General features: G+C 38.9%; 1 protein-coding gene across 1 annotated transcript in view; it reads right to left on the bottom strand.

Annotated features, from left to right (window-relative positions):
- Positions 1-25,063, bottom strand: part of EFCAB5 (EF-hand calcium binding domain 5) — a 208,160-nt gene that overhangs the window by 157,470 nt on the left and 25,627 nt on the right. The window contains exons 3-4 of the mRNA XM_053705221.1: positions 13,160-13,316; positions 9,153-9,216 (exon numbers count right to left, since the gene is read on the bottom strand). Of these exons, the coding sequence (XP_053561196.1) occupies positions 9,153-9,216; positions 13,160-13,316 (221 nt within the window). The remainder of the gene's footprint in view (positions 1-9,152; positions 9,217-13,159; positions 13,317-25,063) is intronic.

Genomic DNA, 25,063 nt, shown 5'->3' with positions numbered 1-25,063 from the left:
TTGAAAGGGATATTAAGCAATTTTGTCTTGGAAGATACATCCGCCGACCAAGACTTTAGCCAGAGCGCTCTGCGCGCCACAATTGTAAACCCTGATTTTTTTTTTTTGATTTTTTTTTTTTATTTTTTGGCGCTAACCTCGCTAACTGCAAAGCGGCGTCTAAAATAAAGGAATTAGCTAACTTAAGTGCGTAAATTCTGTCCATGACTTCCTCATACGGAGTCTCCCTACTGAGCGACTTTTCCAGTTCCTCGAACCAGAACCACGCCGCTGTAGTGACAGGAATAATGCACGAAATAGGTTGAAGGAGGTAACCTTGCTGTACAAAAATCTTTTTAAGCAAACCCTCCAATTTTTTATCCATAGGATCTTTGAAAGCACAATTGTCCTCAATAGGAATGGTCGTGCGCTTGGCTAGAGTAGAAAACTCCCCCTCGACCTTAGGGACTGTTTGCCATGTGTCCTTCCTGGGGTCGACCATAGGGAACAATTTCTTAAATATAGGAGGAGGGACAAAAGGTATGCCTGGCTTCTCCCACTCCTTATTCACTATGTCCACAACCCGTTTAGGTATCGGAAAAGCATCAGGGTGCACCGGGACCTCAAGGAACTGTCCATCTTGCACAATTTTTCTGGGTTGACCAGATTGTAATCATCCAGAGTAGATAGCACCTCCTTAAGTAATGCGCGGAGATGCTCTAATTTAAATTTAAATGTCACAACATCAGGTTCTGCCTGTTGAGAAATTCTTCCTGTATCAGAAATTTCCCCATTTGACAAACCCTCCCTCACTGCCACTTCAGATTGGTGTGAGGGTATGACAGAAAAATTATCATCAGCGCCCTCCTGCTTTACAGTGTTTACCTAGGGGGGTGGCTACCTTCCTTGCGTCCTCCGGAAGTGGCCTGGTCAGAAAACTGACTTCAGGTAAATATGTATTTAACTGTGATTTTTAACAAAATAATATTATCATTCTACATGGGAGGCTGTGTGCAGTAGCATGTTTGACAATATTTCTGCCATCTCCCTGGAACAGTGACTAAACTCATAAAGTTATAGGTTCTGTTATATTTTCTCCATTTTATTTTAAAAACTTGTTTTGCTTTTGTGTGTCATTGTATTTAACTCCTATTTTTATACAAATGCACTGTTACTCTTTTTTGTTCATAATAAATGTTCCTTTATTAAGCTTTCGCCTTTGTCTAATATTTAAAGCATGTTACTGAAGATACTAGTAATAACAGTATTGTGCTTTTTAGAGTGATTTTTGCTAAATTGTGTTTTTGGATTTTTAATCTGTTAGTTTGGGGTTTCCTTAGGATTTTCCATATAATAATCTTAATGTGCTGGCAGCAGAGATATTTTATGTGGGTGGTATTAAATGGGAGCTTTGGCATTTCTCTAGGTCTAGTCCAGAGAAAGTGTGTGTTAACCCTTGCACCCACTGAACTAAGTCACAGGCTTCCCTGCAGTGGCTTGACTGTGACAAACTCCTTAAAGGTGGAAAGCATCAGTTAACCCTTTGTTTGCCAAACTGGTGACTGGTGCAGGGTTGGTTAACCCTGTAGATCACAACCCTCTAATAGAAATATTTCACATGCAGATACCTACAGTTTCTTTCATGCAATTGGCAAGAGTCCATGAGCTAGTGACGTATGGGATATACAATCCTACCAGGAGGGGTAAAGTTTCCCAAACCTCAAAATGCCTATATATGCACCCCTCACCACACCCACAATTCAGTTTTACAAACTTTGCCTCCTATGGAGGTGGTGAAGTAAGTTTGTGCTAAGATTTCTACGTTGATATGCACTACTCAGCATTTTGAAGCCCGATTCCTCTCAGAGTACAGTGAATGTCAGAGGGTTGTGAAGGGAGTATCACCTATTGAATGCAATAGTTTTCCTCAAGGGGATCTATTTCATAGGTTCTCTGTTAGATTCATCTCCTACCTCCCTTTTCAGATCGACGATACACTCTCATATTCCATTACCTCTACTGATAACCGTTTCAGTACTGGTTTGGCTATCTGCTATATGTGGATGAGTGTCTTTTGGTAAGTATGTTTTCATTACTTAAGACACTCTCAGCTATGGTTTGGCACTTTATGTTTTTATACAAAGTTCTAAATATATGTATTGTACTTATATTTGCCATGATTCAGGTTTTCAGTATATTTCCTTTTTGCAGACTGTCAGTTTCATATCTGGGAAATGCTTTTTTATGAAAATGTATTTCTTACCTGGGGTATAGTTTCTTTTTCAAATTGACTGTCTTTTAAATTCGCGGGCAGAATTAGGCTCGCAAGGGCGCAAAATGCCAAAGTTTATTGCGTCATTCTTGGCGTGAGATTTTTTTGGCGCGAAGTTACGTTCATTGACGCAAATTCGTAATTTCCGGCGTCTTAGTTTACGCCGTGTCCTTCACAAGGTTGCGTCATCTGTGACGTGAGTGTGTCATTTTCTGTTTGTTGTGCGTCATACTTGGCGCCAAATATTTTCATTATTTAAGACCCCATTCCTTTTTGCCTCTTGCCTTTTTATATGTCAGAGGGCTATGCTATTTGTATTTTTTCCCATTCCTGAAACTGCCATATAAGGAAATTGATAATTTTGCTTTATATGTTGTTTTTTTCTCTTACATTTGCAAGATGTCTCAATCTGATCCTGTCTCAGAATTCACTGTTGGATCCCAGCTGCCTGATAACAGTTCTACCAAAGCTAAGTGCATTTGTTGTAAACTTGTGGAGATTATACCTCCAGCTGTGGTTTGTAATAGTTGTTATGATAAACTTTTACATGCAGAAAATGTATCCATCAGTAGTAGTTCATTACCTGTTGCTGTTCCCTCAACAGCTAATACACAAGATATACCTGTTAATTTAAAAGAATTTATTTCTGATTCTATTCAGAAGGCTTTGTCTGCCATTCCACCTTCTAATAAACGTAAAAGGTCTTTTAAAACTTCTCATAGAGTTGATGAAATTTCAAATGACCGGCAACATACTGATTTATCCTTCTCTGATGAGGATCTATCTGATTCAGAAGATATTGACGCTGACAAATCCTCATATTTATTTAAAATTGAGTATATTCGTTCTTTATTAAAAGAAGTGTTGATTACATTAGATATGGAGGAAACCAGTCCTCTTGATATTAAAACTAGTAAACATTTAAATTCTGTGTCATGCTCGGCTAAATAGGTTCAGGGGTATGGAGCATGTGCAAGGTGATGGCTGAATTAAGCTGAGAGGATGTGAAAAGGTAAGTAGGACTCAGTATACCAGAATGGAAACACGGAACAAAGAAGGTCTTTTCTTAAAGAAACTTTACTAAGGTAATGCAAGGAAAACAAGAGGTAAAGCACATTGAGGTTATATTCCAAACTGATAATAAACAAACGAAAGTCTTTGTTAAAGAACAGTTCAAGCAGAAGTCCTTCAACAGACACAGACGACCCTTACGAGTACTTGATATTAGGATCAAAGTGGGCATACACGGGTATTAGAGCCAGGGTACTTGGTATCATATGCCAGTATCTCGGTAAGGCAACTTGGTTTCAGGAACGGGCCGAGCAAACGCCAGTATCTCAGTAAGGCAACCTGGTTTCAGGAACGGGTCAAGCATACGCCAGTATCTCGGTAAGGCAACTTGGTTTCAGGAAGGGACCGAGCATACGCCAGTATCTCGGTAAGGCAACTTGGGTTCAGGAATGGGCCGAGCATATGCCAGTATCTCGGTAAGGCAACTAGGGTTCAGGAAGGGGCCGAGCATACGCCAGTATCTCGGTAAGGCAACTAGGGTTCAGGAAGGGGCCGAGCATATGCCAGTATCTCGGTAAGGCAACTAGGGTTCAGGAAGGGGCCGAGCATACGCCAGTATCTTGGTAAGGCAACTTGGGTTCAGGAAGGGGCCAAGCATACGCCAGTATCTCGGTAAGGCAACTTGGGTTCAGGAATGGACCGAGCATACGCCAGTACCTCGGTAAGGCAACTTGGTTTCAGGAACGGGCCGAGCATACGCCAGTATCTCGGTAAGGCAACTTGGGTTCAGGAAGACAAATGTCACAGTAGAGTTGCTTAGACTCAGCAAGCAGATAAACATACAATTCTTACAGCAGTGGAGTTTAGTACCAACAGCCAAGGAAGTATACAGGTACTCACAGAAGAGGTGTTTAGTCTCACAGCAGAGGTACTTGGCTTCAGGATAAACAAATGTCACAGGATAGTTGTTGAGACTCAGCAAGCAGATTAACATACAGTTCTTACAGCAGTGGAGTTTAGTACAAACAGTACTAAACTATTTAGGTTTTGTGCTGCCCTAGGCACTCAAAATTCTGCTGCCCTCCCACCCCCACCCCACCCCAGGTTTAAGGCCTATTTTTAGACATAATATTTTTGGGGCAGAGTGTAAAAAAATAAAAAAAATAATGTCTTTTTGAGTAGATGTTCAGCAGGGCTTGCATTCACTCTGGTCACACACACATATACATATATATATATATATATATATATATATATATATATATATATATATATATATATACAGAATATATATATACAGAATATATATATATATACATATATATATATATATATATATATATATATATATATATATATATATATACATATATATATATATATATATATATTATTTTTTTTTAAAACATTATTTTGCAAGTCAGATGATTAAAGTGTTTATATCAGAAAAAAATATCCTTCACTGTATGACAGTTTGTCATTGTCAGTAGGTAGTTGTTTAACCTTAAACATCTTCTTTGGTGATTGACAGTTATTTAAGCAAAATATCTGCTTGGATAAATATGTAATGAATTTACAAACTGGCCTTTAAAAGTACTTAAAAAATACAACAGTAGTTATGATAGGTTTAGGAATTGTATCCTAGGGGATAAAGTAACATGATACAATCATAATAAAGTATATACTTGTATTGTTTCTGAATGTATTAAATGCATACAACTAATTTTCAGTTGTGTTTTTTTAAGTCACATAGTTGTATAGATTGAGCATTAATAAATACTTATTCTTTGCATGTATGACAGATAGACAAACAGTAAATGTACAAGTATCTAGTGACTAATCCGTTTAAGTATTTTAATGCCTAATGAAGATGTATTGAAGGGAGAAAGGCATATGCTGTTTCACAGTGGTCACGTTATAGTGCACACTGAACTGTGTAGTCTGTGTGAGTCTCAATCACGCGGTGGAGCCAGGAAGAATATTGCATTCCCTCTCATTCCAGGCCAGGCTGCACAAGTGAGCTCCGCCTCCACTGTCACCACGTCATGCTCACCCACATACAATCCCATAGTATAGCAATAGCCGGGCCAGACATTTAAGTCATTAGTAATTGGTTGATTTAGCCACCCAGCCCTGAGTTCAGTAGAGTGGCCCTAGGGACTCAAAATTCTGCTGCCCCTTAAAAATCTGCTGCCCTAGGCACCGGCCTTGTTGGCCTATGCCTTAATACACCCCTGATGTGCATGGAAGTTTTAGGTCTCATGACTGCAGCATCGGACGCGATCCCCTTTGCTTGTTTTCATATGAGACCTCTCCAGCTTTGTATGCTAAATCAATGGTGTAGGGATTATACAAGGATATCACAATTAATATCCTTAAATCCCAATGTTCGACTTTCTCTGACTTGGTGGTTAGATCACCATCGTATAATTCTAGGGGCCTCTTTTGTTCGTCCAACCTGGACTGTGATTACAACAGATGCTAATCTTTCAGGTTGGGGAGCTGTTTGGGGATCTCTGACAGCACAAGGGGTTTGGAAATCTCAAGAGGCGAGATTACCAATCAATATTTTGGAACTGCGTGCAATTCTCAGGGCTCTTCAGTTTTGGCCTCTGTTGAAGAGAGAACCGTTCATTTGTTTTCAGACAGACAATATCACAACTGTGGCATATGTCAATCATCAGGGTGGGACTCACAGTCCTCAAGCTATGAAAGAAGTATCTCGGATACTTGTTTGAGCGGAATACAGCTCCTGTCTAATTTCCCAGGTATAGACAATTGGGAAGCGGATTATCTCAGTCGTCAGACTTTACATCCGGGAGAATGGTCTCTCCACCCAGATGTGTTTTCTCAAATTGTTCAGATATGGGGGCTTCCAGAAATAGATCTGATGGCTTCTCATCTAAACAAAAAACTTCCCAGGTACCTGTCCAGGTCCAGGGATCCTCAGGCGGAAGCAGTGGATGCGTTGACACTTCCTTGGTATTATCAACTGGCTTATATTTTCCCACCTCTAGTTCTTCTTCCAAGAGTGATCTCCAAAATCATCATGGAGCAATCGTTTGTGTGCTGCTGGTGGCTCCAGCATGGCCTCACAGGTTTTGGTATGCGGATCTTGTTTGTATGTCCAGTTGCCAACCTTGGCCACTTCCATTAAGGCCAGACCTTTTTTCTCAAGGTCCGTTTTTCCATCAGGATCTCAAATCATTAAATTTGAAGGTATGGAAATTGAACGCTTAGTGCTTAGTCATAGAGGTTTCTCTGACTCAGTGATTAATACTATGTTGCAGGCTCGTAAATCTGTCTCTAGAAAGATTTAATATTGAGTTTGGAAGACTTACATTTCATGGTGTTCTTCTCATAAATTCTCTTGGCATTCTTTTAGAATTCCTAGAATTTTACAGTGGTTTGGATAAAGGTTTGTCTGCAAGTTCCTTGAAAGGACAAATCTCTGCTCTTTCTGTTTTATTCCATAGGAAAATTGCTAAACTTCCTGATATTCATTGTTTTGTACAGGCTTTGGTTTGTATCAAGCCTGTCATTAAATCAATCTCTCCTCCTTGGAGTCTTAATTTGGTTTTGAAGGCTTTACAGGCTCCTCCATTTGAGCCTATGCATTCTTTTGACATTAAACTACTTTCTTGGAAAGTGTTGTTCCTTTTGGCCATCTCTTCTGCTAGAAGAGCTTCTGAATTATCTGCTCTTTCTTGTGAATCTCCTTTTCTGATTTTTCATCAGGATAAAGCAGTTTTGCAGACTTCATTTAAATTCTCACCTAAGGTTGTGAATTCTAACAACATTAATAGAGAAATTGTTGTCCCTTCTTTGTGTCCTAATTCTAAGAATTCTTTGAAGAGATCTTTACATTCTTTGGATGTGGTGAGAGCTCTGAAATATTATGTTGAAGCCACAAAAGATTTCAGGAAGACTTCTAGTCTATTTGTTATCTTTTCTGGTTCCAGGAAAGGTCAGAAAGCTTCTGCCGTTTCTTTGGCATCGTGGTTAAAGCTTTTGATTCATTAAGCTTATTTGGAGTCGGGTAAAACCCCACCTCAGAGAATTACAGCTCATTCTACTAGATCAGTTTCCACTTCTTTTGCTTTTAAGAATGAAGCTTCAGTTGATCAGATTTGCAAAGCAGCAACTTGGTCTTCTTTGCATACATTTACTAAATTCTACCATTTTGATGTATTTGCTTCTTCAGTAGCAGTTTTTGGTAGAAAAGTTCTTCAGGCAGCTGTTTCAGTTTGATTCTTCTGCTTATGATTTAAGTTTTTCTTTTTCTTTTTGAGAATAAACTTATATTTTGGTTGTGGATTTATTTTTTTCAGCGAAATGGCTGTTTTTATTTTGTCCCTCCCTCTCTAGTGACTCTTGCGTGGAAGTTCCACATCTTGGGTATTGCTATCCCATACGTCACTAGCTCATGGACTCTTGCCAATTACATGAAAGAAAACATAATTTATGTAAGAACTTACCTGATAAATTCATTTCTTTCATATTGGCAAGAGTCCATGAGGACCACCCTTTTTTATGGTGGTTATGATTTTTTTGTATAAAGCACAATTATTTCCAAATTCCTTTGTTGATGCTTTTTACTCCTTTCTTTATCACCCCACTACTTGGCTATTCGTTAAACTGAATTGTAGGTGTGGTGAGGGGTGTATTTATAGGCATTTTGAAATTTGGGAAACTTTGCCCCTCCTGGTAGGATTATATATCCCATATGTCACTAGCTCATGGACTCTTGCCAATATGAAAGAAATGAATTTATCAGGTAAGTTCCTACATAAATTATGTTTTTAGAATTGGCACGCACAGGGGTGTAAGTACAGGGGTCTCAAAAGTGTCAATTGAGTCTGGGCCTACACCTCTAGGCAGCATGAAACCTTTGATAAAGCCCAGTCAGGCAAAAGGTGTAAGGGCATGGTAGGGGAGGATTTCTGTCATTTTTAATGTGATAGTGTAACGCTCTATTGCGCAAATCACAGTATTATTAGTCTTTTTGGAGGCAGTCTAACATGCCAGTACAACAATAGGACGATAACAAGGAGATGGTGTGTAATCGCAATATAAGAGTAATGTTTTGATACATTTACTGATGTTGTAGATAAAGAATTTGAAACTACTTGTATAAATAGGAGGGTTTTGTTAACCTCCTGTGTATGAAACAACTGATATAGTGAAGTATGTTCCAGAATACAAGGATGGGGGTTAATATATGGTTCTACATTGGTAATTTGAATTGTACACATAATATTACACATTACTATATTGAGAGATTATCTCCTAGCTGATATATCAGGCTTTTTATATTTCAGCTTCACTGACATCTCGGGTTTTTAACCCCCATTTTGAGTATTCTTAGTGGTATTAAAAGCTGTAACAGTATTTTGGACTACGCCCTTCAGTATTTTGATTTAGAGTGCTATAGGTGAGTCACTTTGTGGAAGTTCTTCTTCTTCCTTCCTTTGGATCCACATCTCTAGGGGGCCCAGCTGGGCTCACGGTTTAAGGAAAGTGTAATGGTTTTCCTTTAACAGTATGATGGCATGGATACCAAGATGGCTGGCAAAGTGTTGTTGTACAGAAAAACCTGACATCATATTTGTACAGGAAAGATGTGCAAGTGCATATCCTCTGGTGCAGACTGTCCAAAGAAGGAGGATGTCTCAGTACCAGAGAAGCTATTGCAGATGCTCTTTATCCTATGTGAAGGCTGGCTCAGCTTCTGCTTATTGCAAAAGGCAAGAAAGGGCAGTGTCCACAGCCCAGTGAGGTCTAGTTTTACCCCTGAAAGTGTATATTCATGTATTGTGTTACTGTTTTATGTATTTACAACCTCTACAAATAAAGAATAATAATATTTAGCGACTTTGTTTATTCCTACCTGATTTATTGTCCATTGCATATTCTTTTGCATCATCTACAAATGACTTTAAGGCACTTTGTACCTAGAAACAAAGAAATACTTGAAATTCGGGGGGAAATGGTCAAGAAACTCTTCACAGGTGTAGAATAAGGTGCATGTAACAAACGTCAATGACATTTACGGTAACTGTATACATTTTCATTAATGTTCAATAATGTTCAATAGAATAGATGAATATAAGAAACACTTATACATTCAATGAAGCAGTAACAGACATACCCAACAGAGGGCCCTAGTGCAAACATGTTTGGGCCCCCTAAAGGTAACTAAGTAGTAAGCAATAGTAATAATATACATGTTGCTCTGTATAATGATTTTGAGGCTAGATAGATAGATAGATAGATAGATAGATAGATATAGATAGATTAAAGGCTCCCTGCATTAGTCTTGTACACATTCTGCACACACCTATGTATAGACTGGCTGCTATGCCCCTCCCCCCCAGCACATGGGCCCCGCCCTGGTCCTGACTGCACCTGCTGCACCAATAGTAGTTCCACCCCTGCAATGAAGAAATGCAGTAACTTCTAGGGTTGCCACCTCAGCCATGTTTTCCTGGACACTTATGAGTTATACATGCTGCATGGTGTACAAGGAGGAACATGTATTGTGTTTATGGATAGCACTTTTTATATGCACTATTCATACTCATCCATGCACACCCTGCAGCATGTGTAACTTATAAGTGTCCAGGAAAACATGGCTGAGGTGGCAACCCTATTGCCACCTCAGCTATGTTTCCCTGGACACTTATGAGTTACTCATGCTGCAGGGTGTGCAGGGAAGAACATGTATTGTGTTTCTGGACAGCACTATTCATATTCCTCCCTGCACACCCTGCAGTATGTGTAACTTGTAAGTGTTCTGTATTTTAAGGGACAGGTGGCAACCCTACTGGGGCACAATTACAAAACAAGACTGTTGATCAAAAAACAAACGGAAGTAACTGAATAGCTCCCTATGCCATTTTTATATAGCTTTTTCTTGTTGGCAGAAAGCTCTGTATATCCCAGTCTGCACTAATTGTTTGCACAGCTCCTTGTACTTAAATGCTTATTCAATTAATAAGATTGATTTAAAGCTCCAATAAGAGTAATTACAGATGCTTGCAATAGAACAAACACTTAGCTAAGTAGCTGAGGATAGCTAAAATATACTAATGTTCTTCTTTTAAAGTAATTTGAATTGAACAGTTAGACGATGATTAGAATTTAATTTGTTAAATCAAAGGCCATATCTGTTATTAAAGGCAGTGGAGACATCAAATGGATGAGACTGTATTCAAATATATAATTTCAAACTGATAAAGTCTCAAGACATTTAATGTAACTATCTGTTTATAAAAAAAATTATACACGCTATTAGTTAACTATTATTGGTACACAGATTAAAGAATCATTGTTTCTCATGTGGTATATTCAGTATAGACACGCTGATTAATAAAGGATACACTTCTTTGCTCTCATATTACTTGGACCACATAGTAATGTTGAACAACACCTTCAACACCCTTAAAGGGACAGTATACCCTAATTTATTCATCCCTTCTGAATTGTTTGCAATGATACATTTTACCAGCTAGAGTGTATTAAATTGTTTACAAATAGTTCCTTTACCTTTATTTCAGCATTTGAAATACCAGATTTTGCTACAGAATCCCTACATATACTGAAAGTTTCTATACTTAACAGTTTTCTAACATTAAAGGGACAGAAAACTCCAAAAATTTAATTCATGATTCAGAGAGAACATACAATTTTAAACAATTTTCAAACTTACTTTTACTATCAAATATGCTTAATTCTCGTGTTATCATTTGCTGAAGGAACAGCATTACACTACTGGCAGCTATCTGAACACAAATGGATACCAAGAGAACATAGCACATTTGAAAATAGAAGTAATTTTTAAAGCTTATTAAAATGACATGCTCTACCTAATTCTAGCAAATTTAGTTTTGCCTCTCCTATTCGTTTAAAGGGATAGAAATATCAAAATGTGCATTTCAAACACCAAACCTTCTGAGTAAATCAGCAGAGGCTTCTATGACACAATTTAAGCCTTTACTGACACAATACACACCACTGCCAGCTCTTTAAACAGGCATGATGTTTTAATCCTGATCCTCTAGTCACACACAGCATATGTGCATATGCCTCTGGAACAGTAATAATTGAATGTAATTATATTGTAAAAATGCTTCTATTCAAACTTAAAATGCATTCATGCATATTTTAATTTTGACCTTTCTATACCTTTAAGTCATGATGCAATAGAAGGGTGGTTCCTACCCTATATTATAAAAGGCCAGGTATGTTTGTCCGATGCAGTCATGCGCAGTAGAGACTGCAGTGCGAGGCAAACATACCTGGCCGTAAGGAAGGATTAGTCAGTGACTGGGCACGAGACTGCGTGAGACTTCAAAAGGCTGTGAGGATCAGACAGCAGAGAGGGGGGTGGGTGGGAGCGGGAGCCGGCGTGGGGTGTTAGCAGGGGCGATAGCGGGCGGGGGGGTACAGGAGCAGGTGGGACCGCTGCACTGCAGAAAAAAAAATGTTGAGAGTTGCAGGGAAGGGGATGGGGATTTTGACTCGTGTACACAGGCTTTAGGACAAGTCTATAATAATTGAGGTGGTGCCATTGGTTCTTGCATTTCCACTTAATTGTTTTCCCTATCTAATTTCTTCTGCTGAGGAAAATCAGGAACAGATATAAAATAATCTCTAAAGTGTCCAAACAATCACTGTGTTTAATATAGCAGTGTTTAAGGGACTTTAAACCTTATGGGAGATAGTTGATTTAGGAACACCATTTAAAGTAAACTGGTTTCTCTCTCTTCCACCTCCAGTTAGAAAAGTCATGGCTATTTTTATAGCCAATACTGTAATATTGAAATTTTCACTATACATGGCTGTTTAAACAGGCAAGATCTGCTATTTCAAATGATAACAATGTAATATACTCCAACAGTCCAAATGGTGATAGACCCAGGACAATGTCAAGTTCTCTTTAGCCCTGAGTCCCTAACCTACAGCCACACAAGGCATGCCTTTAACTAAAGACACTGAAACAAGGGTGACAAAAGCCTTTTGTACTTTAACTAGACACATACAAAACACAGAAATTAACTGTACTCACAAACTGGACCAGGTACACATCCCATGTCACTGCAAAACTCACAGCCCTGGATGCTCACCAACACTCATAAACACCTGTACAGCTTTCAGGCAGTTAACCCCATACAAGCCTGAATACAAAGCCCAAATGGAAAAATACAAAACAAAAATATTAACACAAGTCTGGCACTCACATGCAAGCATACAGCTAGATTAAAAACAAGACGGAAGAGTTTCCTGTGTCACCCTTGATTGTATCTGAGTTTGTTTTATTTTTATGTAATTTTCTCTATGGTATATGCAGCTGTCTGTGAGTGCTGGTGAGTGCCCAGGTCTGTGTGTGTTAATAAATAAATATATTTATATACATATATACAACTAAACACATAAATGGGCCGCACTATCAGACTGGACTGGAAACACATCACAAGTCACTGTAAAACCCACGGCCCTGAATACTGACAGACAGCTGTACAGTTTCCAACAACTCAGACAGTAAACCCCCGACCAGCCTGGGTGACAAGCCCATAGAGAAAATTACAAAACAAAATTATCAACACAGCCAGAAAGGCTGAAGCTCTCTAGCAAGCACACAGCAATATTTAAAATAAAAAGGGAAGAGTTAGTTGCATTTGACTCATATATATATATATATTTATTTAATTAATTAATTAACCAACCACCCGTGTTTTACTACTTTTGATACATATATTTTACTTGGGATACTATTAAAATGAAACCAAAAAACACCCAATTTGTTAAATAATATTAAATAAATACGTATTGCTAATTGTAAAATGATTTAATTCTATTTCTGTGTCTTTATTCTACTCAGTTACTAGCACTCACCAGTGTCAGAGGGATTCTTCCACTTGTATCCAAGGTCCATTCCTGAAACTGTATGGCCAGGGCTTCTTTCCTCTTTTGCTTCACCTGAACCTGGATATTCTCCACCTGTTCTCTTTGTTCTTGGATTATTTTAATTTCTTCTTTAAGCTGCCCAAGCCTGTGATATAGAAACCATTAAAGCATTAGCAATCTGTCCAAATAAATAAATCAGAGAAACAAAAAGGGCAGCTACATAGAGCCATATCATTCCTATCACACACTGGATTATTAAATTGACTTGAATCTCAAAGGTTTTCTTTGGTAATTCAGATATAGCATACCATTTAAAAATGTTTCCAATTTATTTCTGTTATCACATGTACTTCATTCTCTTGTTATCCTTTGTTAAAGAGCATATCTAGGTAGGATCATGCTTGTGCACGTGTTTGGAGCACTATATAGAAAACAGCTGTGCAAAAATGCTTCTAACAATGTTATACATTTTTGAGCAATAGCTAGGAATAATGTTTGCCCAATATATAACATTGTTTAAAACGTTAATGGTAAAATGCTAACATATTGTGCACACTTCAGAGTCTACCTAAGTATGCTCTTCAACCAAGGATAGCAAGAGTACAAAGTCAATTGATTTAATTCTGATTTGATTGCATTCTTGACAAAACCTTCCTTATATAATCAGAATGGAGGCCAAGATTTCAACTTGAAGGCATGAAGGCATAGCCGATTAATATCATCTCTTGGTTCCTGTTAGGTTATTTTATGACTGATTGAAAAAATATGATCAGAGAATTAAAATGTTGATTGATTTCAAGTGTTTTTATAATTATTTTTATCTTCTTTTTACAGAAATGTATATTTGTTAAATCCTTTTTTTCCAGAGTAATTTAATGCAATGTCACTATATTAATATCACATTGTAAATTGTAAAACCATCTCAAGATAGTTGTTAAAGAATTTGGCACTCAAAAGAATTTTGCTGGCATGCTTCCTCTGTACTGGCAAACTGTCTGCAGCACAGCTTTTACTGCGAGAGTACAGCATCTTTTTAGCTGTGTCTGGGAAACTACAAGTCCCAGCAGCACAATGTGACCTAAAGAGCAGAAAACTGTATCTGCATGAGCCATTATTATTAGTTTTACACCACTACACTGCAAACGGAATGATATAGTAACTGGTGACAGAGTGCATACAAATACAATCAATTATTAACATGATTTTTAAATACTCAGTGTGTCTTTTTTTTATATAAACAATGCCCAGGCATGGTGTGACTTGCGCCCCCCGTTTCATAGAACCACAGCTAAGCATCTTGGACTGTGATATACCAATGTGACTTGCAAGAAATAATCTGTAGCTCCAGAATATTTAAACAAGAATCTCTTCAGGAAATATCCTTTGTTTATGGCAGCTGTTGAATGATTGCATATACAGAGACACAAATCCACCACATAGAAATGAATGTAAAAAGACACTGCTGCATTCTGAAAACTGCTGCAAACATTGTTACAAACAATGCTGCCATATATTTCTGAAAATATGTGCATGCCCCTGAGCCTTCCTAGGTATGCTCTTCAACAAATGATATTAAGAAAACAAAGACACATTATATAAACTGGAACTTTTTTTTAATTGCACACTCTATTAAAATCAAGAAAGTTAAAGGGACACTGAACGCAAATTTTTTCTTTCATGATTCAGATATAACAAGAAATTTTAACCCCTTAAGGACACAGCCATTTTTCAATTTCTTTCCCTTAAGGACCAGGGCTATTTTTACATTTCTGCGGTGTTTGTGTTTAGCTGTAATTTTCCTCTTACTCATTTACTGTACCCAAACATATTATATACCGTTTTTCTCGCCATTAAATGGACTTTCTAAAGATACCATTATTTTCATCATATCTTATAATTTACTATAAAAAAAATTATAAAATATGAGGAAAAAATGGAAAAAAAACACACTTTTTCTAACTTTGACCCCCAAAATCTGTTACACATCTACAACCACCAAAAAACACCCATGCTAAATAGTTTCTAAATTTTGTCCTGAGTTTAGAAATACCCAATATTTACATGTTCTTTGCGTTTTTCGCAAGTTATAGGGCAATAAGTACAAGTAGCACTTTGCTATTTCCAAACCACTTTTTTTCAAAATTAGCGCTAGTTACATTGGGACACTGATATTTTTCAGGAATCCCTGAATATCCCTTGACATGTATATATATATTTTTTAGAAGACATCCCAAAGTAATGATCTAGGCCCATTTTGGTATATTTCATGCCACCATTTCACCGCCAAATGAGATCAAATAAAGAAAAAATTCACTTTTTCATAATTTTTTTTCACAAACTTTAGGTTTCTCACTGAAATTATTTGCAAACAACTTGTGCAATTATGGCATAAATGGTTGTAAACGCTTCTCTGGGATCCCCTTTGTTCATAAATAGCAGACATATATGGCTTTGGCATTGCTTTTTGGTAATTAGAAGGCCGCTAAATGCCTCTGCGCACCACACATGTATTATGCCCAGCAGTGAAGGGGTTAATTAGGGAGCATGTAGGGAGCTTCTAGGGTTAATTTTAGCTTTAGTGTAGTAGACAACCCCAAGTATTGATCTAGGCCCATCTTGGTATATTTCATGCCACCATGTCACCGCCAAATGCGATCAAATAAAAAAAAATGTTAAATTTTTTTACAATTTTAGGTTTCTCACTGAAATTATTTACAAACAACTTGTGCAATTATGGCATAAATGGTTGTAAATGCTTCTCTGGGATCCCCTTTGTTCAGAAATAGCAGACATATATGGCTTTTGTGTTGCTTTTTGGTAATTAGAAGGCTGCTAAATGCTGCTGCGCATCACACGTGTATTATGCCCAGCAGTGCAGGGGTTAATTAGATAGCTTGTAGGGAGCTTGCAGGGTTAATTTTAGCTTTAGTGTAGAGATCAGCCTCCCACCTGAAAGATCCCACCCCCTGATCCCTCCCAAACATCTCTCTTCCCTCCCCCACCCCACAATTGTCCCCGCCATCTTAAGTACTGGCAGAAACTCTGCCAGTACTAAAATAAAAGGCTTTTTTTTTTTTTTTATGAATTTTTTTTTTAAAAAAAATATATGTTTAGCTGTGATGGACCCCCCCTTAGCCCCTAACCTCTCTGATCCCCCCCAAACAGCTCTATAACACTTGCCCACATCCTATTTGCTGCCATCTTGGGTACTGGCAGCTGTCTGCCAGTACCCAATTTGCCTCCAAAAAATGTTTATTTTTATTTTTTTTTCATGTAATTAAATGTTTTCTGTAGTGTAGCTGCCCCCCCTAATACCCTCCTCCCTCTCCCCCTCCCAGATCCTTTTGAAAATTATTTCCCCCCTCCCTCTCTCCCATTCATAAATTCATTGGTGGCAGTGGCTGTTACGCGATCGCGCGCACATATGCGCGCGCACACGCGCTCCCTGCAGACCCCCGCACGCTCCCGGCACCCGGCGTGCACATTGCACATTCAGGAACCGGATGCCGGGTAGCGATGGGCCGCCCACCCGCCTCCCTGAAGCTGCTCCCACCCACCAACGATCGGGCCCATCGCTACCGGTGCAGAGAGGGCCACAGAGTGGCTCTCTCTGCATCGGTTTGGGAAAAAAGGTATTGCAGTGATGCCTCAATGTTGAGGCATCACAGCAATACCTTGAAAGCGGCTGGAAGCGATCAGGATCGCTTCCAGCCGCTTTAAACCCTGATGTCGTACAGGGTACGTCGCTGGTCTTTAAAGACCAGGTTGTGTGCGACGTACCCTGTACGACATGTGTCGTTAAGGGGTTAAGCAACTTTCTAATTTACTCTTATTTTCAAATTTTCTTCATTCTCTTGTTATCTTTATTTGAAATTCAAGAATGTAATTTTAGATGCCGGCCCATTTGTGGTGAACAACCTGGGTTGTCCTTGCTGATTGGTGGAAAAATTCATCCACTAATAAAAAAGTGCTGTCCAGAGTTCTGAACCACAAAAAACATAGATGCCTTCTTTTTCAAATAAAGATAGTAAGAGAACGAAGAAAAATTGATAATAGGAGTAAATTAGAAAGTTGCTTAAAATTGCCTGTTCTATCTGAATCATGAAAGAGAAAATATTTGGGTTCAGTGTCCCTTTAAGTTTTGACTTATCATATCATATCCCATTCAGTAAAGTAAAGAGGTGATGTTACAAAATGCTTAGTTGAGATGGAAGCACTGCAATTCTTATGTGAAATGTTTCTGATCACTTGGGGACATATATGGTGTTTACTGTCCCTTATGTATATAAAGGTGTAATGTAAACATAAAACTTTATATTGGAATATGTCCTTGCAGTAAATATGACATATACACACCTTTATCTTCTTTGATTGATAAAAACATGTTAGATTCAAATTGAAAAAGTTATAATATCAGTTCAATATATCCACTACATTTATTTCATTATATGAATATTTGGTGACAACAATATGTGACTACAATAAATTTTAGAGCTAAACAAACTGAAAAGGGAAGAGGACATTTGTCATTCTGAAATCTTCTGCCAACAGGTACGATGGGATAAGATTTTAATGGGAATGTAATTAGGGTACTTGCATAATGTATAACAGTAAACAGAGGCAAATAAATTACTGGCAGTAGAAAAGGGAAATGAGAATAATTTATCATGTAGAGCCTTAGCGAAATGGACTATTTCTAATGTACTTCTATTCATTTTAGTGTTCTCCCCAGGACCTATTTAGGGTCAGATTACGAGTGGAGTGCTAACAGTAATCATGGGTGTTTGCACATGTTGGGTTTTTCTCTCATTTTACAAGTCCAAAGTTAATGCAATCACGAGCGTAATTAAAGTTAACGCTTGTCGGGATAGTGTGTCCTTAGAGCTCTGGTTAACTGTTTTGCAAAACAAAAAAATGTCACAAAATACATCAAAAATACATTACAAAGAACACTTACACTCATAATAACACCATCTAATAAAAATCATTAAGATATTGCACAAAAAAAAGTTATAAGGGCTTAAAGATATGAGGTCTAAGGTGTTAGAAAAGAAAATCAATTAATTTGTGCTTTGCAGTGACGTGCCGTCATAGGAGGCTGTCCAATGTGTGTAATTACACTTTATTAATAATTAAAAAATAATAATAATAATAATAATTTTTAAGTTATAATATATATATATTTTTTGTATCCTAATGTACCCCCCCCAGCCCTCTCAGCCCTCCGCCGCCATGCAAAAAATATTCTTAGCATATTAGCCATCTCCATCAAGATTCCATATTGTGCAAAGAAGGAGAGGCTGTGAGCCGTTCCGCTGCCCCTCCTTTGCACAATATGGATGTGTTAGAGGAGCATTGCTAAAGACTGCCACCCATTGGTGCTTAGGCCGTAGGCCATACAGCTCAATAGAGGCTATGTCTATTGGTATCCTCTGCCAGAGCCCAGCCAATCAGCACCTGGCTCTCTCTTTCATCATGATCATAGTAGCGGGGGAAGAGAGAGCTGACAGAGAGGCGCGAAGTTCAGTTAGTGATATCGTTAAGTAGATGTGTCCTTATAAAAAATGCACAAGATACCTGGTGGGGAGCTAGCTTGTATTTCTCTGGGGTTTTAATGAACTTACTAGGCCAGGCTGAGGCTCTGAGCCCTAGGAGCATTCTGGTTGTGATCCTGTGTATAAGAATTTGTTTTTTGTCCCAGCCGCCTTAAAGCCCGATTTGAATCCTTTCCAGCAAGCTCTTCGATGATGCACAACTTGAGCCAGTGAGTAGAGTTTGGTTATTGATCTGATAAGGAAAGCGCATGATCTTGTAAAATATTTAAGTATGCTACTTAACCCTTTGTAGTTTGCTTTAACTCTTTGCTCTTTGTGATGATGGTGAACGTGGCTAAAAGGTATGAGAATGTCATGATGATGTTGTCAGGGGCTAAGCACAATCACATTGCACTGCGGATCCAAGGAAATCCCAGATCTCTCTGCATCTATCTCCCACCTTTACAGCTGCCTGTAGAAAACTGTCTGTGACACTAACATAGCTTCTGTGTCAGTCAAGGCTGCTGCAGGAGCTGTGGTATGAGATATCCCATTCTAAAGCATTTCTATCTCAGTGCTTCTGATCAGAGCTTTTCCAGCACTGCTGTAACACACTGAAAAGGGCTGTGATCAGAAGCACTGAGATAGAAATGCTTTAGAGTGTGATATCGCATACCACAGCTCGTGCAGCAGCCTTGACTGACACAGAAGCTCTGTTAGTGTTCCGGACAGTTTTCTACAGGCAGCTGTAAAGATGGAAGATAGATGCAGAGAGCTATATGCACAGCTGTTTCTCTGAACTAACGGTGGTGTGGGGGGAGGGAACTGAACTGCTTCCTTGTCTGCTCTCTGCTCTCAATATACTGCATTCCTCATTACCAGGCCAGGCTGTGAACAGCAGTGTTGACCTATGAGATGTTAAAGACTTTATAAAAGATTACTGACTTGGTAATAAGGAATGCAGCAAACAAGGAAAAAGTTCAGTCAGGGCTGGATTTATTACCCTACCTACCAGTAAGTGTGCACAAACAGGGACAGGTTCAGGTTGTCTTTAATTGTTTGATATTTTTGTTTTGCTGTATGTTAGGAGAGAGCGAAAGAGAGAGAGAGAGTGAGAAAGAGAGAGAAAGAGAGAGAGTGAGCGAGAAACAGTGAGAGAGAAATTGAGTGAGAGAGAGAAAGAGAGAGTGTGAGAGAGTAAGTGAGTGAGTGAGTGAGAAAGAGAGAGTGAGAGAGAAAGAGATAGTGTAAGAGAGAGAGTGAGAAAGAGAGAGTGAGAGAGAGAAAGAGAGAGAGAAAGAGAGAGAGAGAGTGTGGGAGAAAGAGAGAGAGAGTGAGTGAGAGAGAGAAAGAGAGAGAGAAAGAGAGAGAGAAAGAGAGAGAGAAAGAGAGAGAGAGTGTGTGTGTGAGAGAAAGAGAGAAAGAGAGAGTGAGAGAGAAAGAGAGAGAATATATATAATTAGAATATTGTGCAAAAGTTCATTTATTTCACTAATGCAACTTAAAAGGTGAAACTTATATATGAGATAGACTCATTACATGCAAAGCAAGAAGATAGTTCAAGCCGTGATTTGTCATAATTGTGATGATTATGGCTTACAGCTCATGAAAACCCCAAATCCACAATCTCAGAAAATTAGAATATTGTGAAAAGGTGCAATATTTTAGACTCAAAGTGTCCCACTCTAATCAGCTAATTAAGCCATAACACCTGCAAAGGGTTCCTGAGACTTTAAATGGTCTCTCAGTCTGGTTCAGTAGGAATCACAATCATTGGAAAGACTGCTGACCTGACAGTTGTGCAGAAAACCATCATTGACACGCTCCATAAGGAGGGAAAGCCTCAAAAGGTAATTGCAAAAGAAGTTGGATGTTCCCAAAGTGCTGTATCAAAGCACCTTAATAGAAAGTTATGCGGAAGGTAAAAGTGTGGAAGAAAAAGGTGCACATGCAGCAGGGATGGCCGCAGCCTGGAGAGGATTGTCAGGAAAAGGCCATTCAAAAGTGTTGGGGACTTTCACAAGAGCCATCACACACAGACGGATCCTGGACATGGGCTTCAAATGTCGTATTCCTCTTGTCAAGCCACTCCTGAACAACAAACAACGTCAGAAGCGTTTTACCTGGGCTAAAGAAAAACAGACCTAGTCTGTTGCTCAGTGGTCCAAAGTCCTATTTTCTGATGAGAGCAAATTTTGCATCTCATTTGGAAACCAAGGACCCAGAGTATGGAGGAAGAATGGAGAGGCACACACTGCAAGATGCTTGGAGTCCAGTGTGAAGTTTCCACAGTCTGTGTTGATTTGGCAAGCCATGTCATTTGCTGGTGTTGGGCCACTGTGCTTCATTAAGTCCAGGGTCAACGCATCCGTCTACCAGGAGATTTTGGAGCACTTCATGCTTCCTTCCGCAGACGAGCTCTATGGGGATGCTGACTTCATTTTCCAGAAGGACTTGGCACCTGCCCACACTGCCAAAAGCACCAAAACCTGGTTCAATGACCGTGGGATTACTGTGCTTGATTGGCCAGCAAACTTGCCTGACCTGAACCCCATAGAGAATCTGAAGGGCATTGCCAAGAGAAAGATGAGAGACATGAGACCGAACAATGCAGTAGAGCTGAAGGCCGCTATTGAAGTCTTCCATAACACCTCAGCAGTGCCACAGGCTGATAGCTTCCATGTCACGCCACATTGAGGCAGTAATTGCTGCAAAAGGGGCCCGAACCAAGTACTGAGTACATACAGTATGCATGCTTATACTTTTCAGAGGTCCGATATTGTTCTACAGGTATGTACAATCCTTGTTATATTGATTGCATGTAATATTCTAATTTTCTGAGATTGTGGATTTGGGGTTTTCATAATCTGTATGCCATAATCATCACAATTATGAAAAATCATGGCTTGAACTATCTTGCTTTGCATGTAATGAATCTATCTCATATATTAGTTTCACCTTTTAAGTTGCATTAGTGAAATAAATTAACTTTTGCACAATATTCTAATTTTTCACCTGTATATACTCTATGTGTGTGTTTCTATGGAGACTGTTTCGCCAGTCTTTCATCTCACTGCACGTCACTGGTGCTTTGCATAGCTTAAGTAACATTTATAAATAACAGAAATTGTAAAAATATTGCAGGGGTTAAACACATAGCTATGTGCGAGCAATAGTGCAATAATAAAATGCACAAAAAAGCATTATGAGCAAAGAAACAGCTTTTCCTTTGAAGTGTTGTTAGAAGACACCTATTATAGCTACAGTCAGTTTATTGCCCATTCTCAGTAGAGGACTTTTGCTTAGAAAATCATGTGACAGAATAAAGTAAGTTGTGTAATGGCAGCTGTGTTATCTAGTTGTAGGCAGTGGCACTGGCTACACTGAGAATTTCGTATTTAGCAAGAAAATAAGCAAGTTGTTTGCTGTTTTTAAAACAATCTGTTTCTTTAACATATTTGTTTTTTTACTAAAGGAGAAATGTTTTACATCCCTTTAATCTGGGCCATTTGTTTTCTATATTTAAAAATCAGGAGATTAATGTGGCAGATAAAGGTTCTGTGCTGTTTTCTGGAGGAAACAGTTTCCAGCTTCAGGGGTATTAACAGCAGAAGCACTTTTGGATTGTGATCACTGTAGAAACACATTGACAATACCGCTCCATGTTCAGAAATCACTATCTGACGAAAACAAGTGCAAGATGGTAATCAAACCTTTATTAGAAATAAGCTTAATAATGAAATGATCTCACTTGTGCATTTTATCTTAGACCCAGGAAAATTGTGCAGAAACAAACCAGTGCGGCAATCTACCCCCATAGTTTCCGGCTCAAGTTAAGAAGCAGCAGTCGTAAGACCGCTGGTCCTTAACTTGTCCGCCCCCTCTTAGGTGGCAGACTTCAATCATCCTGATCAGATACAATCGGGATGATTGACACCCCCTGGATTGGCTGCAAATGTGCAGGGGGCTATAGCGAATCATGTCCACCCGCCATATAATAAACCGGCCCCAAGGCATCCAAATTTTATTCTTTACCATCTGCTTCCTAAGACTTGAACCTCTAAAAATAGTATAAAGCGGTTAATTTAATGAGCCAAACAAGTCGCTACATAATAATACTGGAGACTGTGGCCTCTATTTATCAAGCCGTCAACCACAAATACGCTGGAATTCCGCAGCGTAATTGTGGAGAGCTTGATTCGCCTTATTTATCAAAGGCTACAGACCAGCAAAAGTAGAATTTTGTGACGTAACATACGATCCGCCGGTCTCAGTCCGACACAGATCGATACTTAAGTCACTACAGATGTTCCGAATGCAAATTCCGCACTATCTGACTACTTTTGCTAGTTATCAAATAACTACCAGGTACGCACGCAGCTATTCCGGCCCAGCGTACCTGGAGGCGGCGGATGCCATAGGAATCAATGAGAGTCTGAAAGCAGCGAAAGCTTATGTTCGCTACTGCCCGATATCCCATTGATTCCTATGGGAGAATAAAAGTTATGTTTACACCTAACACCCTAACATGTACCCCAAATCTAAACACACCTAATCTGCCGCCCCTACACCTCCGCCACCTACATTATGTTATTAACCCCTAATCTGCTGCCCCGACACCGCCGCCACCTACATTATACTTATTAACCCCTAATCTGTTGCCCCAACACCGCCGCCACCTACATAAAGTTATTAACCCCTATTCCGCCGCTCCCGGACCCCGCCGCCACCTACATTATATTTATTAACCCCTAATCTGCCACCCCCTATACCGCCACCACCTACATAAAGTTATTAACCCCTATCCTGCCGCTCCCGAAGCCCACCACAACTGAATAAATGTATTAACCCCTAAACCGCCAGCCCCCCACATCGCCATAAACTAAATTAACCTATTAATCCCTAAACCTAACAACCCGTTAACTTTATATTAAATCTTAACTCATTCCTATTTTATAATAAATTTAAACTTACCTTTAAAATTAAATTAAACTATATTAAACTATTAATTAACCTACCCTAACTGTTATAATAAAATTATATTAAACTATATTAAATTACTAATTAATCTAACCTATTATAATAAAATTACATTAAACTATATTAAACTATTAATTAACCTACCTAATTAATCTAACCTAACTTTTATACTAAAATAACATAAAACTACAAATTAAAATAAATATATTATATATTTAAACACCTAGCCCTATTCAAATAATTTAAATCTACACTAAAAAATTACAAAGTTACAAAAAACTAAGTTACAAAAAATAGCAAACACTAAGTTACACAAAAAAATAAACACTAAGTTACAAAAGATAAAAAATAAATTATCAAAGCTTTAAACTAATTACACCTAATCTAAGGTCCCTATGAAAATAAAAAAGCCTCCCCAAAATAAAAAAACCCTAACCTACAATAAACTACGAATAGCACTTAAAAGGGCCTTTTGCGGGGCATCGCCCCAAAGAAATCAGCTCTTTTACCTGTAAAAAAAATACAAACAACCCCCCCAACAGTAAAACCCACCACCCACACAACCAACCCCCCAAATAAAAAGCTATCTAAAAAACCTAAGCTCCCCATTGCCCTGAAAGGGGCATTTAGATGGGCATTGCCCTTAAAAGGGCATTTAGCTCTTTTGCAGGCCCAAGTCCTAATTTAAAACTAAAACCCACCCAATACATCCTTAAATAAATCCTAACACTAACCCCATGAAGATTCACTTACCGTGAGACATCTTCATCCAAGCCGGGCAAAGTGGTCCTCCAGACGGGCAGAAGTCTTCTTCCAAGCCGGGCAGAAGTGGTCCTCCAGACGGGCAGAAGTCTTCATCCAAGATGGCGTCCCTTCGATTCTGATTGGCTGATAGAATTCTATCAGCCAATCGGAATTAAGGTAGAAAAAATCCTATTGGCTGATGCAATCAGCCAATAGGATTGAACTTCAATCCTATTGGCTGATCCAATCAGCCAATAGGATTGAGCTCGTATTCTATTGGCTGATTGGAACAGCCAATAGAATGCCAGCTCAATCCTATTGGCTGATTGCATCAGCCAATATGATTTTTTCTACCTTAATTCCAACTGGCTGATAGAATTCTATCAGCCAATCGGAATCGAAGGGACGCCATCTTGGATGACGTCACATAAAGTGATATTCAATCAGCAAGAAGACGTCATTGGAAGAGGATGCTCCGCGTCGGATGTCTTGAAGATGGACCCGCTCCGCACCGGAAGGATGAAGATAGAAGATGCTGTCTGGATGAAGACTTCTACCTGTCTGGAGGACCACTTCTGCCCGTCTGGAGGACCACTTCTGCCGGATTTGGATGAAGACGTCTCCCGGTAAGTGA

Source organism: Bombina bombina, chromosome 3 (assembly GCF_027579735.1).
Source record: "Bombina bombina isolate aBomBom1 chromosome 3, aBomBom1.pri, whole genome shotgun sequence".
In the NCBI taxonomy this organism is placed as follows: Eukaryota; Metazoa; Chordata; class Amphibia; order Anura; family Bombinatoridae; genus Bombina; species Bombina bombina.
The sequence above is the reverse complement of the archived record's forward strand: the minus strand, read 5'-3'. Positions and strand labels throughout refer to the sequence as shown.